The sequence below is a fragment of the Tachysurus fulvidraco genome, chromosome 13 (genome assembly GCF_022655615.1).
Source record: "Tachysurus fulvidraco isolate hzauxx_2018 chromosome 13, HZAU_PFXX_2.0, whole genome shotgun sequence".
In the NCBI taxonomy this organism is placed as follows: Eukaryota; Metazoa; Chordata; class Actinopteri; order Siluriformes; family Bagridae; genus Tachysurus; species Tachysurus fulvidraco.
Genome location: NC_062530.1, coordinates 17,195,812 through 17,215,261, shown reverse-complemented (window position 1 = coordinate 17,215,261; position 19,450 = coordinate 17,195,812). Strand labels below are relative to the sequence as shown.

At 37.9% G+C, this 19,450-nt stretch overlaps 1 protein-coding gene across 1 annotated transcript in view; it reads left to right on the top strand.

The window, feature by feature from the left end:
* The window catches only part of cpne2 (copine II), a 32,406-nt gene extending 13,097 nt beyond the window's left edge, over positions 1-19,309 (top strand). The window contains exons 9-16 of the mRNA XM_027162049.2: positions 1,813-1,899; positions 2,397-2,456; positions 5,721-5,854; positions 5,993-6,047; positions 6,631-6,682; positions 6,833-6,966; positions 17,803-18,039; positions 18,608-19,309. Coding sequence (XP_027017850.1) covers positions 1,813-1,899; positions 2,397-2,456; positions 5,721-5,854; positions 5,993-6,047; positions 6,631-6,682; positions 6,833-6,966; positions 17,803-18,039; positions 18,608-18,715 — 867 coding nt within the window. The 3' untranslated portion in view covers positions 18,716-19,309. The remainder of the gene's footprint in view (positions 1-1,812; positions 1,900-2,396; positions 2,457-5,720; positions 5,855-5,992; positions 6,048-6,630; positions 6,683-6,832; positions 6,967-17,802; positions 18,040-18,607) is intronic.
* The last annotated feature ends 141 nt before the right edge of the window (positions 19,310-19,450 follow it).

Below are 19,450 nucleotides of genomic sequence, written 5' to 3'. Positions count from 1 at the left end.
CAGATCCAAGATCATAACATTAACCAAAGTGGACAAAGAATTATAATAGTGAATTCAGTGGGTTTTTTTTTTTATAAAAGCATGTAAATGTTTTTTATTTTAAAATAACATACAACATTTAAAATAATTACAATAATTATTTAGTTGACTACCATGAACAGGGATGTGTCTATAAAGGGAAATGTACAGTTCATGTAAATTCAAGTAATACGGTTGAAATATTTTCCATCTTGATACCTATCATAATTCTGAGTTTTGTTTGTTTTCATTTGTAAATTGTATTTGTTTTACATTTGCTAAGCATTACAATTCTCTTTAGTGTTTTAATATTCAGTATATCAACCATATTTAGTATAGCAGTGAAAAGGTCTATGAATTACAGTATTGGCTTACCATGAACACAAAGGATACCTGCAGATATCCTATTAAAGCTTCCAGCAGCAATTAATTTCCCTCATACCAGAGTCATTACTTTCATAATGCACATGTACAGAGAAGGAAATATCATTTCTCTTGGGTTTGTTGCACTCAGTCCTCTGCACATTGTGGAAACACTGACTGTGTTTAATTATCTGGCATAATGAAGCTAAAAGAAAGTGCGAATGAGCAGAGATGCACTAAAATGTGGAGATTGTGACAGACTAAGTGGGAGAGATAGGAAAGAATGAGAGCAGGAATTAAAAAGAATGAGAGAGACACAGGGAGATAACTGCTTCTTTTTTGCAGATGTAAATCACTTTTGTTTAACTGCTGCCTTGTTTGCAGAAACAAGCATGATGTTCTTACAGGAAACAAATAACCACAGCTTGACCTTTTGCACAAACCTGCTATATGTCTTTTGAATAGAATTTCACACAATGACTCCTTTGTCCTTTTTTTAAAACTTTTTCTGCCTACACCACCACCCCATTCTAGCCCTGCCACCATGTTCTACATTCTGTAGTTATAATTATACCACGGCGATGCTGAATGCTCAATTCAAATTGGTCAGATGGTGTTTTACATTTCTATAACTGCACAGCTGTGACAATAGCTCTCGCTGTAAGTTTTATGTATATTAATACAGTATTCTTTCTATGCTAAAAACTTACACAGGGAATTGTGTCATGGAAGCATCAATAGAAGATTGTAATAGTTCATTAATCATATCCACAATATCAGCTGTTGGTGGCATTTATATAGTGTTTTGGAAGGTCTCGTGTTCACTATTTGTAATATCCATAAATAAGGCTGTGGTCTTCAAGCTTTGACAAGCATTGTTTTAGAAAAAGAGGTGAAGAAGCTGTTATAGTTTATAGCAGGAGCATATAATATATGCAGTTACAGTAGAAAATATCTTGTTTCCTTGTCATCATCCATCATATTCTATATAGAAAAGTGTTTGGCAAATTGCTGTGTTATAAGAAGAATAAAACTCATTGGGATGTGCTGTTAATGGGAAATCACCACCTTTGTGTTTTAAATGAATCACTTTTGCTCTTCTGCTTTTTGATGAATTTTCTATAACAGCTGTCCTGTTATATTTTTATTCTTTACTAATCTCAGCATAGTACTACCATGACTCTACACAGGAAATCCTAAAGGTTGTTATTTCTGACAACAAAACTTTACCTGTCAAGAATTCTCATAGATACTCATTACTCACACAGATTTAGCCCAAAGACAGAGGATAGCCCAAGCCTCCTGAAGGCATTCATCTGACTGAATGAAACGTAGACTATCTACTTGTGAACATGAGAAAATTTGTATGTGTCTCTGAGGTTTGCACTCTTAAATATTCCTTCCATATAATGTGACAAACTCTGGTTGCAGGTGGAGTTTGAATGCATCAATCCTAAGAAACAGAAGAAGAAAAAGAACTACAAGAACTCTGGAATCATCATTTTGAAGTCCTGTAAGGTAAAGAAGCACCCTCACTTCCATAGACCAGTTCAGCATTAAGCAGTTAAAATACGTGCAGTTTAAAGCTGCTTTGACATTCAAACATTAAAGAATTTATAAAACACATTACATGTCTGCTTATGTATTTTTTTAAAATAATTTTATTAAGTTAGCAATAATTAGGGCTTTGTTGTGCCATAGGCAGAGATTACCATATTGTTTTTACCTCCCCTGGTAAATAACATATAGTATTAATATCAGCACAAGGCACCTGTTACTCCTGAGCCATCAATCGTAAGTGGAATTGTTCCTGCACACGAGTCCAGCCAAGTGGTAAAATGACTCAATTATTTGCAGTAATCAGGAGTTCAGCTTGTATGACCCTAACACGTGTACACATACAGGAATGATACATTAAAGGCTTCTCTATTTGTCTGCTATTGTGTTACTCTACACACAAGGATGCTTTGTGGAGAAGTGTGTGACTGACCACGTCTTTGTTTGATGCTCCTCAGATTACGAGGGATTACTCATTCTTGGACTACATCCTGGGTGGCTGTCAGCTTATGTTCACTGTGAGTTTGCCCCAGATTCCTTTTTAGTAAACCATAAAATCAGTGCATTCTGTGTCAGTATTTGTCCATTCTTTCTTTTAAAAAGGGAGTAAAATGTAGTAGTATTGTTTGTAGTATTGCATGAATTTACAGTATGCATTTAATGGACGTTGTTTTTTCCTGTTCTTTAATATACTGTACGTATCAATATCATACTCGTACTGTGTCCAACATAAATTGCCTACTGAGACCAACAAGAGCATCACTGTACATTGTATTTAGCTTTGTTTATATTGGTCAAGTCAAGTCAAGAAGCTTTTATTGTCATTTCAACCATGGACGGCTGACACATGAAATGAAGTGAAATGAAGCAACGTTTCTCCAGGAATTTTGTGCTACATAAAACAACACAGAGCTAAGGACCGAAAAGTAAGTTCTCCTAGCCACATAAAGTGCATAGTGTGCAAGACAAGACAGTGCAGACAAACAATACAATACACTACAGGACATAAAAGAGCACCAACCAGCGTGCAGTCTGTAATTGTCTGTTGTGCAAATAAGTGGATATAACAATAAGAGGATTCTTGTAAACATATGTAAACATACAATAGCCACAGCTGATGACAGCAATTAAATAGAGAGGTGAAAAAACGGCACTGAAATTGTTGATGAAATAGGTTGTTGTGTGTTGCTCGAACTAAGAGTATCTTTAACTAAAACCAGCGGCCGACTGGCAAAAGAACACGTCTCAGTGCTTTTCTACATTTCCACAGTTCACAGTACTTTGGGCACGTTTTTAATGAATGCACATGCTGATGATGTTCTACGTACTCTGTGCTTAATCCCTGAACACTCTTGTGCATTTTATGTTTTCATTACGTTATAGAATTATATATGTGTTTAATCTTCTGATCCCATATGTATCTCTGCTCTTTGAGTGGTGCATGGTGGAGAGTGAAGCTTCTCTGCTTTCTTGCTCATGGTCCTTTATGTGGATCGGTCAAATGACACAGAAAGTGAGTGAAAGGCATGAGTTGCTATAGTGATGGGACTGAAAGGGCTCTGACAAGAGAGAGATTCTGAGAGCTGCACGAATTCTGATGAACGCTGCTTTGCTGTACCTTCATACCTTCAAAAGCTCCAGTGTGCCACAGATGTACTGATGTTCTGCTCATGATTACAAGCGTTGTTGGCTATACTTCCAGGGCTACGCTGGCCAAAAACTGTGATAATATTCCCTTTGTTTTTGTTGTTTTGTCATATGTTTTTTTCTTGGAAAATGAAATGGTATTTGGTGTAGAAAAATTCAGGTACCATTTATTCACTCGTTATAAATCAGTTATTAATTGTCCTGAGTTCTCCTAACCTGCTTATTTTTTGTGGGGAGAAGGAAGGTAGGAAGGGAGGGAGGGAAGGATAGAAAATGAAGTGAAGAGAGGGGAGGGGAGAGAAAGATGTACAGAAAATGAAGGGAAGAAAAGGAATGGAAAGAAGAAAGAACATGAAAGGAATAAAAGAGAAGGAAGGAAGGGTGAAAGAGGGGAATGGAATATTAAGAAAGCAAGGATAGAAGGAGGAACGATGAAGAAAGGGAGAAAGGAAGGTTGGTTGGTTAGTTAGTTGGTTAGTTGAAATGAAAACAAACTCGGATTTCTCTATGCCATGATGTGCTGTTAGTCTTTGGTTTCCTACAGTGCAAGCATAGTCTGTTTGCTTTAACAGTACAAGAGTGCTCTAAGCTTGGTAATGGAGCTGTTAACCAGCACATCATCACTTTCAGCAGCACTGGAAGAGCAAAGGTCACAGGGTCAGCAGTAGCCAAGCAGACTGTGGGAGCAGGAACAGAACATCTACCTGCGTGGGCATTTAAGCCGTGTAGGTGATGGAAAAAAATATATTTGCAGTGCATCATGGTCTGTAAGGCAATGGGCTGAAAAGAAGCTGAAGTGTATCAGATTATTGGACAACCAGATCCCATTCACTCTGTATGGTTAGAATTATAAGAAAGATTTTCGACCTTAAACATGCTTTGTAGATGATGTAATAAAGATCGAGTCACAGACATAGCAAAATGGTTTAGCACAAATATTATGTTACTTGCTGTAAAATACAGATTCTTATTGTTATTATAGCCACATATTAGTACAAAGTAAATCCAAGTCCTTGGTGAAACACAGTGTATTTACTGAAGCCTCACTCTATCCAGATCAACTGCAACTAAAATAATGTCCAATGTCGAAACCATGCCTGAAGATTTGCACTTATTCCCTGTAGATTGATTACTTATTTATGTTGCGTGTGATTATGACATACAGTGGTGGGAAAGTGTCAGAGATTTGTGAGTATCACACTGCAGCCCTTTTCTCACTGCCGATTGCGTGCACTTTCAGGACCAGCCATGACCTGTTCACCCGCAGGCCAGAACATGAAATGGCACCCCCATTGTGTCCATCTCTATTAACATCTCTCCTTATGTCTCCTTCTTACCCATGTCTATCCCCTTGTGTTTTACACAAATATTAACATCCACAGTTTACATATAGATCTATCTATCTATCTATCTATCTATCTATCTATCTATCTATCTATCTATCTATCTATCTATCTATCTATCTATCTATCTATCTATCTATCTATCTATCTATCTATCTATCTATCTATCTATCCCCTTCTCTCCATCAGTTTCGCTTTGTCTCACCACCCCTTTGTTCCTCTCTTGGCTGTCCTCCCCACCTCTCCTCTTCACCTGACAAGCTAGCAGTAGAGCCTCTGGAGTGATGCTGATGTTGGTGCTGTAAGTAGGTGTGTAGTGTGGATCGTGATGGCTCGGGTTTGCACTCCACTCACAGTGGGTTGATAAATGCTGCCTGAGGACAGAGTTGTCAGAGCTCAGCTTGAGCAGCGCTTACTTGTAAACCTCCTTTAACAAAGACAGCTCTGCCTGTGTCTGAGATCATTTGATCTAGCGCCAACTAAAGGAGGCTCACACAGTATTGCTGTGTGTGTGTGTGTGTGTGTGTGTGTGTGTGTGTGTGTGTGTGTGTGTGTGTGTGTGTGTGTGTGTGTGTGTGTGTGTGTGTATGTGTAATCCAGCCCAGTCAGGCTGATAATGAATTGTTGCCTAATGTGTCTAATATACAACATTAATAATCGTAATACAGGATGAGCTCCCAGAGTGCATGAAATATGTTTAATTTCTGAAATATTTTCATGAATTAACATCCTTGATTATGGTTAATTTGAGATATTTAATAAATATTTGTATGTATGTGTGCATACCACTAGGTTGGCATTGACTTCACAGCTTCAAACGGGAACCCCAGGGAGCCGTCCTCATTACACTACATCAACCCAATGGGCAGCAACGAGTATCTCTCTGCCATCTGGGCCGTGGGACAGATAATACAGGACTATGACTCGTAAGTGCCTGTGCTTCACAAAATCCTTTTATTCATTCCAAGAAGTGTTTCACTATGTTTCAATGAATATTGTCAATTGTTCATTACTTAGACATTGTTGGGGTTGGTAGACATATGGTAACTATTTTCTATCCACAGAAACAAAATGTTTCCTGCACTTGGATTTGGTGCTCAACTCCCGCCTGACTGGAAGGTGCGAAACTGTCTGAGTGTGTGTGACTGTGTGTGTGTGACTGTGTGTGTGAGTGTGTGTCTGTGCGTGTGTGTTTGTGTGTGTGTTGTTTTTCTCATGTGAGAGTGAATTTGTATGCCTTGGTGTTGGCACCAGCTTAGAGATAGAATTAAAGTGAGAGAGGGAAAATTGAATGGCAGGCAAGATTGGAAAAGCTTGATGTGAATTCAGAACTGGAGCGATGAACAAAATGTGTAATATATGCATATCCCAGCGATTATGCAACTGTCATCCCATCTGGGTTGCCATGGCACTGGAGTGATGAAAAAGACAAGCGAGAGAGAGAGAAAGTGAAGAGTGAAATAGAGGCATGTGTTGTTGTTGTGTTTTTTTTTTAAGGAGAATTCTAGATGATGAAAATACAGATTCATTCCATTATGTAAGGAAAAAAAATGATAGGATGGTGGAGCCACCTAGTCTAAATGGGGAACTAGAGTATTTTAATCATGATCTATAAAAAAAATCTATATATGTTGGATATTAAAAGCACTTAAAGTGTTTATGCTGTTATATAAGTGTTGTTCTTTGCCTGCTAATATTGTAGGTGTCCCATGAATTTGCTATCAACTTTGATCCTACCAATCCATTTTGTGCAGGTGAGGCAATCTTTATTTATAATAATAAAAATATAGCAGTTTTGATTGTGCTCCAGATCAGGACATGAGAACTGGTGAAGTCCTAATATTCTAATCTTGTTTATGTTTATGTAATGAAAGTTAATGGTTACCCATTTGCATTGTGTGCAGGTGTTGAGGGCATCGTTCAGGCATATTCCACCTGTTTACCTCACATCCGCTTTTATGGCCCAACTAACTTCGCCCCTATAATCAACCACGTGGCGCGCTTTGCCTCACAGGCCCTGCAGCAGGACACGGCAGCGGTGAGAACAACATTCTGCAACATTTTTACAGAAACATCGTCATGGAACACAAATGCATTTTTTTTTCAGGTTGTACTTTAGCTGTATAATTATGTTGGCTTTGTAGAAGCCAACATTCTGTTTTCCTATTTAAGCTTAGACAAAAATGTATAAAATTTAATGCGGCCTAGGGCTTTCGAACCACATGCACCGAATTCGGAAATGTTGTAGACCCTGGTCTGAAGTTTGTTGCTATTACTTTTGGTGGTCCGAGTACCGGTACTTCCGGTACCGGGTCTCAAAGTGGCCTTTTTCCCATAGACTCCCATTATAAAATTTGGAGGTTTATAACTCGGCAATCTTTCGAACTCTCTACACCAAACTCGGCCTGCTCCTTTAGGGTGATACTCTGAACAAAGTTTTAAATTGGTGTACTGACTGGCCATCGGTTGTGCCGAAATAAAAATAAAATGAAAAAACATGGACATGTGACATATCAAAACACTCAGAACAATGAGGGGAACTTCTTCACGTGTATTCTGATGACGTCACATGACGTCACGTGACGTCACGTGAAAATCAAAAATTAGCACAACATGAACATGTGACATATCATAACACTGAGGGGAACTTCCTCAGGAGTATTCGGATGACATCAAATGCTCGTCTTCACTTGCCTCCAAATGTTTTGACACCCTATCTTTCTGTCCACTTGCCTCCAGAAGTAACACTGACCCTTATGTCCACTCGCCTCCAAAAAGCATCGGCCTTTGCGAATACTTGCCTCGTCAAAGCCAACATCAAAGTTTGTCACGACGAACTTTACAAATCTAGTTTATTATTACTATCTCTTTTGACAATGAGACCTCATTTATTTCAGCTTAAAAAGGGAATAGACTTATTTTTGGCACTTGCACTTTAATCATTATTGTGATCACAGTTACTTCTGGACTTGCATGAAAAACCATATACTGTATCAAGTCAAAACCTGCGTGTGATGTAAATATTTAAATGTTAGTTAAAAACTTAATTACTTTCATGGAATCCTATTACGTATCTCATCTTGGCTCCAGAATTCCTTCCTTTTCTGGAACATGAGCAGAAACTGCAATCGGATCCACACCCACCTTCTGAAATCCCCACAGAAACCATTTCCACCCGCCTCTTCTGGTGAAACAGTGTTTTTCTTTGTGCTACTCCAAGCACTGCCAAGTGGGTCTGTGAAATGTGGGCAGTGTGCTGGGTGACAGCGACATGTGCAGAAATGTGTAACCAAACTTTGAGAGCACAGCAGAGCCTAATGAAAACAATGTGGCTCTGTTGATCCAGCTAGACCCTCGGCTTTTCACTGGTCAAATTCGGCTTGCTGTGCCGGTTCAGAGCCAATGTGTGCTCTGTCAGCTTCCTCTTTACTAGAGGAAGCTGGTAAAGTCATCCTGTAACATACAGGGTTTAAATATCCACTCTAAATGGGCTCTTTGAGTCTCTTAACTTAGTGCAGCATGATTTTATGGGACAGTGATTTGCTTTTCCTTTGTAGGTCAACACTTGAAATGGTAGGATATGAACTGTATATTTAGTGGAATTATATTAAAGTTAAATTAAAAGTCATTGAAACAGCTGCTCAAGGGTTTCTTAGGCATTTATAAACTTTTAGCACCATTCCTAATTTAGTCCTAGCTATTTTTGTATTTCATGAATTAGATATGTTTCATCATTTAAAAATGATATATGCTAGATGTGCAATTTTATTTTCAACATGAAGACCAAAGATGTGTCAAGAAAATATCCCAGAGTACACCTGAGAAAGATGTAATCAGGGACATGGTAAAAACATGAGGTCTGTTATAATCAACTGTCTGGCATGTGGTTAGGAATTAAGAATGTATTCCAGAGCTTAGAAAAAAACTTTGTAGACATCAGTAGGTGATTGTCAGGTGGCAGAAACAGCTGGTGATGCTTTTATTACAGAAATAAAATAGCAGAAAATATAATAGAAAATAAAATAGCAGGTAAATAGCAGAGTGATCCATTCATTCATTCATTTTCTACCACTTATCTGAACTACCTCGGGTCACGGGGAGCCTGTGAATATCTCAAGCATCATCGGGCATCAAGACAGGATAAACCCTGGACGGAGTGCCAACCCATCACAGGGCACACACACTCTCATTCACTTCACGCAATCACATTGCAAAAACATGCAATCGCATGTTCTCCCCGTGTCTTGGGGGTTTCCTCCGGCTACTCCGGTTTCTTCCCTGGTCCAAAGACATACATGGTAGGTTAATTGGCATCTCTGGAATAATTGTCCAGAGTGATCCAGAAAACACTTAAACAACAGTCGAAAGCATGCAGAAGGCTGTATTAGCACACAAGATATCGAAGACAGACAAAATCACAAAAACAAGGAAACAAATTGTATCAAAAACCAGGAGCATAAAACTGTCAAGAAGCCAATGATGCAAGGAATTCTAAATGTATAGGCTGTGTGGATGATTTGAAACCAGGTGTAATCTGATCACAAATCAGATAAACGTGAATGTGTAAAATAGGCTGTGGATTGTTCTGGGAAATGAAGTTTGAAGCTGATTGTGGTGTTGACGTGATACTGACAACTGAAGACAGCATTCACAAACAGAAAACAAGTCACTGCTAAATGTTGGGAAACGTATCAAAGACAAAAATTAGGAACAGAATTCAGCATGATGATCAAACAAACATTCTAGCATGAGCAAAGCATGAGAAAAAGAGAAAATTCAAGATGCAAAGTATATATTTCACTTGTTAAAGTCAAGATTGATAGCAAAACACTGTTGAAATAACTAGGAACTAAAAATAGTCTGTAGTACAATCGTGCCTGCATAAATAGAGAAGATATCCAGAATCTGGTAATATTTTTGGGTCACAGATTTCAAGCTGTAATCAACAGTCGGTGCTGTGGTGTCAGGCATGTCGAGTTACAACTAGTGGGAAGATATCTGTTTGTTCTGTAATTTGGTGGGAAGCTAGCGAATGAGCCAATTTGTACTCAATGGCAGTGTAGAAACAATAGTGTTTTTTGTTTACTTTATTGTATGTATTTTATCTGCAATTGTAGATAATTGTATTGGACTCTCAGAATTGTTGTAGCTAGCATGCTAACATACAGTAGGTCAATTGGTGAAAAGTGTTTGGTGTGTTAGTCTGTACTAAGCAGTTAACCAGTGGTCATAAGGCTTTTGCTAGCATTTAGTATGTGTATTTTTTTTTTATTTTGGCGGTGTCTTTTAATTTGTTGCTCTGTTGTAAGCAAGTGTATGTTATATTATACAGTGTATGTTTTAATTAATTTAGGCATTTAGGTCTTGTTTATATCTGGTTAGGAATTTGAAACATGTTACCGATGTTTCAAATAGTTTGCTTTATTGCAGTTTTGTTTGATTTCAGAGCCAGAATTCTGTACAAATTTTTTCCAGCATATGTACGGTTCTGTTTATGACTTCAGGTGTTGTTATTATCAATGAGCTCTCCCATTAGAAGTATCTTGATACACCACTTGATACACACCAGTGGTGTACCATTTTGTGTCATCCTAATGCAAACCCTGAGAAGAGGATCTGATAAACAGATATGTTTATTCAGTAACAGCACCTACGTACTGTATGTGAACATACCTAGGTAGCTTTAAACATAGTTGTGTTTGCTGAATAACTCCAGAACTAAACCCTTGATTGGCAGCTCCTAATTGAATAAGAAATCTCACAAAATGCGCCTGGGGTTGTCAGTTCAAAGTCTGCTGAGCTGCTTTGAACAGACTCAGTGCTCACAGTTTCTCCCGGTCTTATTATCAGCCCAGCTGAGAACAGCCATTGCATTTCCTTTTCAATTAAAGATATATTTAGTGGCTGATTCGGGTGAACAAATGTTTTCTTTTTTTCTCCACTGTTCATGGGTATTAATGACTAATGACGCAGAGCCCTCAGGTCTGCTTTGTTTGCTGGACAGTTGCTTTTCCTTCCTTATACGAGCAGAGACGTTGGGGCGTATTCATTTTTACAGCAAGAACACAGATAGATGGTGTGAGGGTTTTATTTCTGTTTCTGAACAGTGAGCCACTGACTGAGCAGATAGTATAGAGTGACAAGACTGAGGAAATATAATCAACTGGCCAATCCAGATCAATACAGTACAGATCAACATGAAGTAAAAATTCTAGCAAGCAACTGCTTGCTTGCACAAACTGATGGAATGTCATTCTGAATATTTCAAAGCACATTAAATTATTCTTTCCAGCAGTGGACACACGTTCTTTACATGCGTACATTTGGTCAGCAACAACATTTCCCAAGCATGTATAAAACACGCTGTGTCTAAACACAGAGACAAACACATACTCTATAGCCAGTGTGTTTTTGCTTGGTAGGAAGACATAATAGTTATCATTTAACCTCCTTCAAGAAGACCTTGGAGCTTTTTGTCCCTAATTGTACCCTGTCACCTACAAGAGATAAAAATGGCGAGAGCGAAAAAGAGCTAGAGAGATGGAGAATATGAATTGTCACCAACAGAAAGCGAACAGTGCTGTAATTTTTCTACTGACAAAGAGAAAAGCAAGAAAAGAGACAAAGCTTAAAATTTCATGTAATTTTCACCAGATTGTAAATATCCGTACTGGACTGAGTGGTATTGCCATATTGGTGATTACAAAAAATCCTGTTAGTGTGTAATTCTGTCTTTAAGCATGTCAAGATAGAAACTTATCAAACAAGATTCCTTCATTGATATATTACAGATTCTTTACCGACGTGATATTACACATTTTTAGCATTGCATTAAATATTGTCTCATTCATGAGCACCGACTTTGAGCGGAAACTGTAGCCGCATGCATTTGTACATTCTGTCTTCCTCAGTGTGTATATCTGAGATAACGAGTCACTAATGAGCGTGTTTCTTGCACATTAAAGTCCTGGAGTTCAGAGCGGTCTCAGGAGGGCATGAGGAGGGGGCAGGAAGTTGAGGTTTTTGTCTGCTTGTGTTCTTGGTCTTCTCTGTATCTGCTTTCAGTTTTTATTATGCATGCTTTTTGTCCTATTTGGGCAACATTCATGTATGTATTTCTTTTGAAACCTGCCCGGAGACAAAAATGGAGTCCTGCTGCAGCTTGGATAGTGTAGTGAGTTGAAAGGTGGTTGGGAGATCAGTCAGTTTTTTGCATCAATCACTTGGAATGATGTCCAAAAGTGAACAAAAAGAGTTTCCGAAACATTGTTAGTTCTAATATATCATGTCTCACAGAAATGATATTTGCTTCTAGTCACAGGCAATATCCTATGTTTCTTTCGAATATATGGGGTGCCAGACTTCCCCTAATATTTCATTATCAAGGCAATGAAATGTTTCTATATTGCATGTAGAAATCTATCTATAAAACTCATAACTCTTGGAAAAATTCAATATTTTAGCACACCAAATAATCAAATCACAGATTTTCACTGTTGTATCATGCTGTTTGCTCATTTAATGCTATCTGGTTTTGATGCACAGTGCAGCCTGCATGAAAATCTCCTTTGAGCCCAAGGCTTCTATAGGCTTCTGTGATGGGTTGCCAGATCTGTGTAACAAAACTTTCTCAATAAAAATCACCCAAAACTAAGTGTTTTGATCCTGCAGACTGATTAAACTAACTATAACACATTCAACTGCAATAAGACATTTCATATTTAAATATATAGGTTATTTTGTTGTTATGAATTAACTGTGTCAGTAATAAAAGTTTATTTGGTTTAACTAAATAAGTTAAATAAAGGTGCTTATTAGGAGTAACACAGACCAGGTATGGGTGATCAGTGGGACTTGGTTGTGTCGGCCTGCTGGGGCTTATGGGTAATGTAGATTTCAGCGAAACCAGGACACAGTGGCATAGCCAGGAAGTCATTTTTCTGAAAGAAATCATTATTACTGACACATATCAGCTTCTAAATTCTCAATTTATAAAACTTTACTTTTTCTTCTCCTGCAGTAGAACCTCCAGTATTTTATTGACCATCACTTCGATATCCTTGAGCTCAGAGAGCCATGGATACAGGAAGGGATACAGAAGAACTATGAAAATATTTGGGTAGAAAAATCAAGACTGTGTTCAGCATAGCTAGTACCTTTCAAGCAGAAAGAGGAAAAATACAAATTGTACTGGTTATTTCTGTTTTTCACTATAGCACTTGCTAGTATGGGTTGTTTAATATGATTAAAAAAGCCATGTGATACATTTGTAACAATGATTTAGTTGACCTTTTTTCTGTGCAGAACAATTATTTGGTATGTATATAATTAGCTGTGATGTAAATGTCTTTTATGAATTCACAGTTCGAACTGTCTTAAAACATGTCAAGGGGATCCAGACCCAAAGTCCACCCCCTACCCCCTACCACCTGAGTGGTGGTCCACAGCATGCCCAGAGCATGCAGAGCATGTCACACCTACTGTAGGACAAGTAACTGTGGTTCAGGAAAATGCTTGCTGTTTATGTTGGGTCCAGAGGTCAGTGGAGATGCTTGAATCAGTGCCTGTGGGAACTGTTTCTCACCACTTCCCAGCATCACATTATTCCCTAAGGGCAGGGAAGTATGGCCTTGACCCTCTTGGTTTTTTTTTTTTTTTTTTTTTTTTTTTTTTAAATAAATATCATGTGACCACACTGTACTGCACTGCACAGGACAGCTTTTTATTTAGCCATACTGTTGTTAAGTGAAATGGAAAAAGGGTCATTTCCTTTCATTTTTTGTATAATGAAAATGCAATGAGGCAACAAAACAAAACATTTTTACAAAACATTACGCTAGACAGTATACGGGGTTCTCATTCCATTTGCCCAAATGATTTTTTTTTTTTTAACTTTAGGCAGCTCTGAAAGTTAGAGGAGTACGATCTGTCGTGACATTTCTGTGTGGGTGGTGTAGGGTTGGATGTCAGAGCCCTTGCTGTTGTAGTGCCCTGGGACACTGATGAGCAAATGCAGTATGTCAGTGCAGCAGCAGCGGCAGCAGCAGTTATGCAGCTGGAAAACAGATTCATTAACCCGGCATGCTGAGCAGAGGCAAAGCTTCGTGCTAAATCAAAGTGTCATGGAAGCGCAAGTGTGGAAAGCAGCAGGAGGAGGAAAAAGTGACAGTGTAAATTCCCCTCTAGCACTTACACCCTCCCTCACTCTCTGCCTGCTGGAGTGTGAGTAGGGGATGTTTCATCATGTGCCTCCACACACACTTTCATATCTTATAACCTACTCAAGCAGGGTTATGGTGCTGTATTGAATGTTGTGATTACCAATTGAACTTGTACTTTTAATTGGATTCTAACATCTGCTTGCTGTTTCAAGGTTTTCAAGGTACTCTGGTATTCGCCTGCATTTAGTTCTGATGTGTTTGCTTTGTGCTTTGTGAAGCCTTTTATAGAGGCAGAGCTACATTTAAACAGTAGGGACGCAGTCAGTCATACACACATTATATATTAGACTGTCAATCATACGAGTGGTTATCAACTAATTAAAAGAAAAGAAAAATATTTCCTCTTTCTCAGAACTGTCTTTTAAATGCTGTCTCATAAATGGTAGTATTTCTTATATTCCTTCCATGTGTCATTCCAGTGTAGAGCTTAGAAGTGGCACGTCTAAAGGAACAAATACAGCCCTATTCAGAACCCTAATATATAACCATTCCACTCAGTATAGCACACATCCAACATTCATAAATGTATAGAAATATTCATGAAATTGCTTTATTGAAAACAAGAGAAAAGGGACAGAAGTGCAAAAAAAACCCTTCTTGTGAGTCTGTGTGAAGGACAGTGTGACTTGTGTTTACGGGATATGTGTATGTAAGGGAGCTTTCACACTTGGAAAAAAAAGCAATGGCCAGAGTACCTTTTGTGCTAATATAAAAAAGCAGCTTTTGAGACGTGCACACTGTAACCATAACAACGCTCTTACCGGTTCTAGCTTGTATTGGTTTACTAATCAGCTTCCAAACGACCTCCTCAATGCTAAAGTTAAACCATTTTTTATTTACGTCTTATTAACGCTATTATTATTATTATTATTATTAATGTTGTGCTTTGTTATTATTAATATTGTTGTTGTTGTTTGTTAATATTATTATTATTACATTGTATCTGGTTAGTTTATAGTTTTATAACTTAGTTTTACTAGGACTGACAAGAGCGTTGTTATGGTAACTGTGTGTGTCATGTGAGCCACTCTTTTTTCCCCATATTAGCACAAAAGGTGATTCAGCTATCACTTTTTCTGTGAAAAATAAACGTGGGGGAAAAAGTGTCAAAACAAACTGTTGTGTCTGTTCAGTGTTATTACTAGCCTCCGTCTGATAGACTGTTTCATATTCACTGAGAAACATAAAGTTTTTACTATGTGGAAAACTTCTTGTCATGTTTCATTGATCTACTAATGAGAAACAGTCTCTCATTCAATAAAGGTGCACATCATCAAATATAAGTGGCAAAAACAAAAAGTACAACCAAATTCTACTGACAGTTTATTTATGTAATGGTTTTGTCTTTGGTGGCTGGTCAGGGTGTGTATACATTTGAGCACAACATTTCAACAGCTTGAAAAATGCATAATTTCATGCTATATAATTAAAATCACTATTGCCATTATTGTACAAGCAAGTATAAGTAGATAAATAGATAAGATTGATAAAGATATTTGCTCACACAGGAACATCACAGTTACAAACATTTATTGAGGTTATTAAAACATACCAGACATAATTTAGTTTAGTTTGATAGTCTATTTTTCTGACTTTGTTAGTTATTATTGTTCGATTATTTATCGTTAAGTGGTTAGTTGTCTGTTGTTCAGAATGGAAACTTGGCTAATATATTTTTATTAAAATAAACTTTAAGTCTGATTTCGACTAAATCTGACCTATTTATTTTGGGAACGAATAAATTGAATATACACATGAATACATTATAAATAAATCAGTTGTTTAACTAACTCGTCTTCATTGTTCTATCATGTTATAAATGATTTACTTTTACTCCATCACTTTCGAAGCACCTGTACCTGTTAATTGGGGATATTGTATATAAAAGAAATGTATATAATGGTAAATTGGGGATTTATGCATATGATATATAAATGACAGTCAGTTTCTTAATGTTTCAAAGAAAAACTTGCACATTGTTGTCAAGAAATTGTTAATTCAGATCATGATGATACCACCACCATCTATTGCAGGGATTCAACAAAGCCATATTAGTCGTGCTCTAGAGGTGAGAGATGTCTGTATACATTGTCCTTTGCTACTCGCAGTACTACTAGCTAATCATGGGCATCTGTGGACTTGTGTATGTGGAAGAAGGCAGAGTGTGACCATTCAACAGCAGGCAATTGATGATCAAATTACGGAGACCAATTTGTGTCCATATAGGTAAAGTTAATTAATTAATCATGGCTACGTTTCATTTCTAATTCAGTTTCATGAATCGGATGTGCTGATTTGTTTATGTGCCATGCCATCAGCATTTGTTGTAAGCTTTAGTGAATAAGGTGCATACTGAAAAGGAAATTTTAAATTTGTGTCAATTAACTTTGAGAGTTGAATTGCAAACAAGGTATTGCTTAACACTGTGCAGAGCTTCTCACATGGGCAAACTAAATGCTATGTTTATCAACAAATCATTTACATTTCTGTAAGAATAGTGCAGCAGTTGTGCCATAATGACATGGTAAATGGTTTAAAGAGTAATGTCAGACTAACATGCATAAGCACATTTAGCACATAAATCTAAATTAATGACAAATCCATAATGAGATGCCTGAAAGCTCTATGTACCGCAAGTATCCGCTTTTGTTTTTTCTATCAAGAATAGTATGCTAACATTCATTAAGCAATGAATGACACAACCTCCAATAACAAAAGCTTCTCTTTGTGTGGTGTCCTAAAAGATTTTATTGTCAGCAGCTCGCTAAATAGTAGCACTTTTAATTATGGGTTTAGTGACAGATACACCACCAGAGTAACTTCAGAGTTTTAACCCTGGGAAGTCATTGGGGCAGTAGTGGCTCAAGTGGTTAATACTCTGGGTTCATGCCCCAGCACTGCCAAGCTGCCACTGTTGAGGCCTTGAGCTGCCACTGTTGAGGCCTTGATTGCCCTTAACAGTCACCGTCACCCTATCATAAAGTGATTCTAAAGTTGAAATCCCAAAGAGGCTGGGGTAAAAATAAATAATAACTTGCCTATGCTCTCTGGGTGGGAGGGATGACATGCTCTCATGCCTGTCAATTATAGTGACACACGCCAATCATTGGGTCCCTGTGATCTCAAAGTACAGTATGTAGCACTTTCTTCTGAGTTTGTTGGAAAAGATGTTTATAATAACATGCAAAAATAATAATATCCATAAACCATATACACTGCATTCTTATTATTATTTGTGGTTAGCTTGTTTGCCTCACACCTCTTGGGTTGTGGGTTTGATTTTTACCTCCACCCTGTGTGTTCAAAGTTTGCATCTTCTCACCTGCTTCAAGGGTTTCATCTGGGTAGCCTGATTGGCATCTCTACAAACTGTCTGTAGTATGTGTGAAGGCTCTGGGCTTTGTCTAAGATAAGCATTATCTAAATCTGATGGATTATTTTTTTGCTTGTTCGTTTTTTAGGAGTATTTTATTATTGTTTTAATTAATTTTTTTGTGGAGTACTGATCTTTTGAAATATATAAATGTATATTTATTATAAAATTAATATATAAATGTATAGTTATTCTGTATGAGTAGTTTATTGTGCATATTATGATCATATGTAGTTGTTTATCTCATGCCATATTACTGTATTCTTTCTGTGAACTACAGCAATACTTCACATTGCTGATTATTACCGATGGCGTGATCAGTGACATGGACGAGACGCGTCATGCGATCGTACAAGCTGCCAAACTGCCTATGTCCATCATTATTATTGGAGTGGGAAATGCCGACTTTGCAGCTATGGAGTTTCTGGATGGAGACAGCAGTGTATTACGTTCCTACACTGGAGAAGAGGCAGTCAGGGACATAGTACAGTTTGTCCCATTCAGGGACTTCCGCAATGTGAGTACTCATTCTTTTTCTGATGAAATTTCTCTCAGTATCTCAACCACAAGCTCCCTTTTAAACTTCACAAGCTTTTCCACCCCTGGTACTGTTATATAAGGACACATTTTTTGCACGCAGCTTTTATTCACCGAGCTACATTATTGTTGCAGAGACAGGTTGCAAGTCACAGCTCTATGGTGCCATGCTGTCAATATTACAGCATGTAATTTGACCTCAATGTGTTAGCTTACTCACTTAATCAATACTGTGGGTGCTACGAGGCTGCGTGTGGTGCCTTGGTGTTCTGGATCAGCTCCACAGCGTCGTGTGGGAGTGGGAGTGGGTGTTTTGCAGACCATGTGACTTCCTCAACAGTGCGAGAGAGCGCACACAATGCTCCCTGTGGCATCCTTGGCTACAAATTGAAATTCATTTCAAGTACTGAGCACATTCACTACTTCATTACTTAAACAGTGCATCTGCCTGAGTGATAAGGGCATTGCAGCTTCAGGAACCTAATGAGCAATCCTTGTTTCTGGCACAGCATCAGCTGATTGTTTGTTTGTGTTTGCTTTTCTCACAGGCTCCGAAGGAAACTTTAGCCAAATCAGTATTGGCCGAGCTGCCTCAACAGGTTACCCAGTATTTCAAACAGAGGAACCTGTCGCCTAGAAACACGATGCCGGAGTAAAAGTTTAACGTGTGGAGTTCACACTGCATGTTGCCAAAATCTACTTACTGTTTACAAAAAAAAAAAAAAAAAAAGATCATTGACCTTACTGAAGGACAAAGCGCATGCCTTTCTATAAATAATTGTTTTTAATAAATAAATGTTTTTATTTATTGGTTTTACAAATGCCAAGTTCTAAAACAAGATGCAATGTAAGGTTATGTACGTGTGTGTGTGTGTGTGTGTGTGTCAGACACTAACTCCTCTAACACAGGGGTTGTCAATTCCAGTCCCTGACAAACTGGAGCAGTTCACAAACAAGCAGGATGTGTTGGGGGGGGAAAAGAACCTTCAAGCTCAAAAGCAACTGAGAACTAGAGCAGAGGAACACCTGTTAAATATTCCTAGAGGGGGGGGTGAAAACCTTTGAATGTATATTTATGTGTTTTAAAAGATATTATCTTTCATATTTGTAATTGTTATCTTTTCTGTAGTGCTTTGTAATTTGTCAGTTGTATAGTACCATGGTTATGGTGATGTTCTTTTTTGCTTTTATACAGTTTGGTCAGTCTTTTTGTTACAGTACTCAGGTCAATAAATTTCACTTGAGGTGTTGCTAGTCGTGAAGCACGTGTCCTAAAACCACACCATATTACATATGCAAGAGCTTATTAACCTGCAATCTAGTTTTTTTAGAATGGGTAATGGAGTATGCACAGCACGCTTCTGCAATTAGAGAGGTTTCATTCGGTTAAA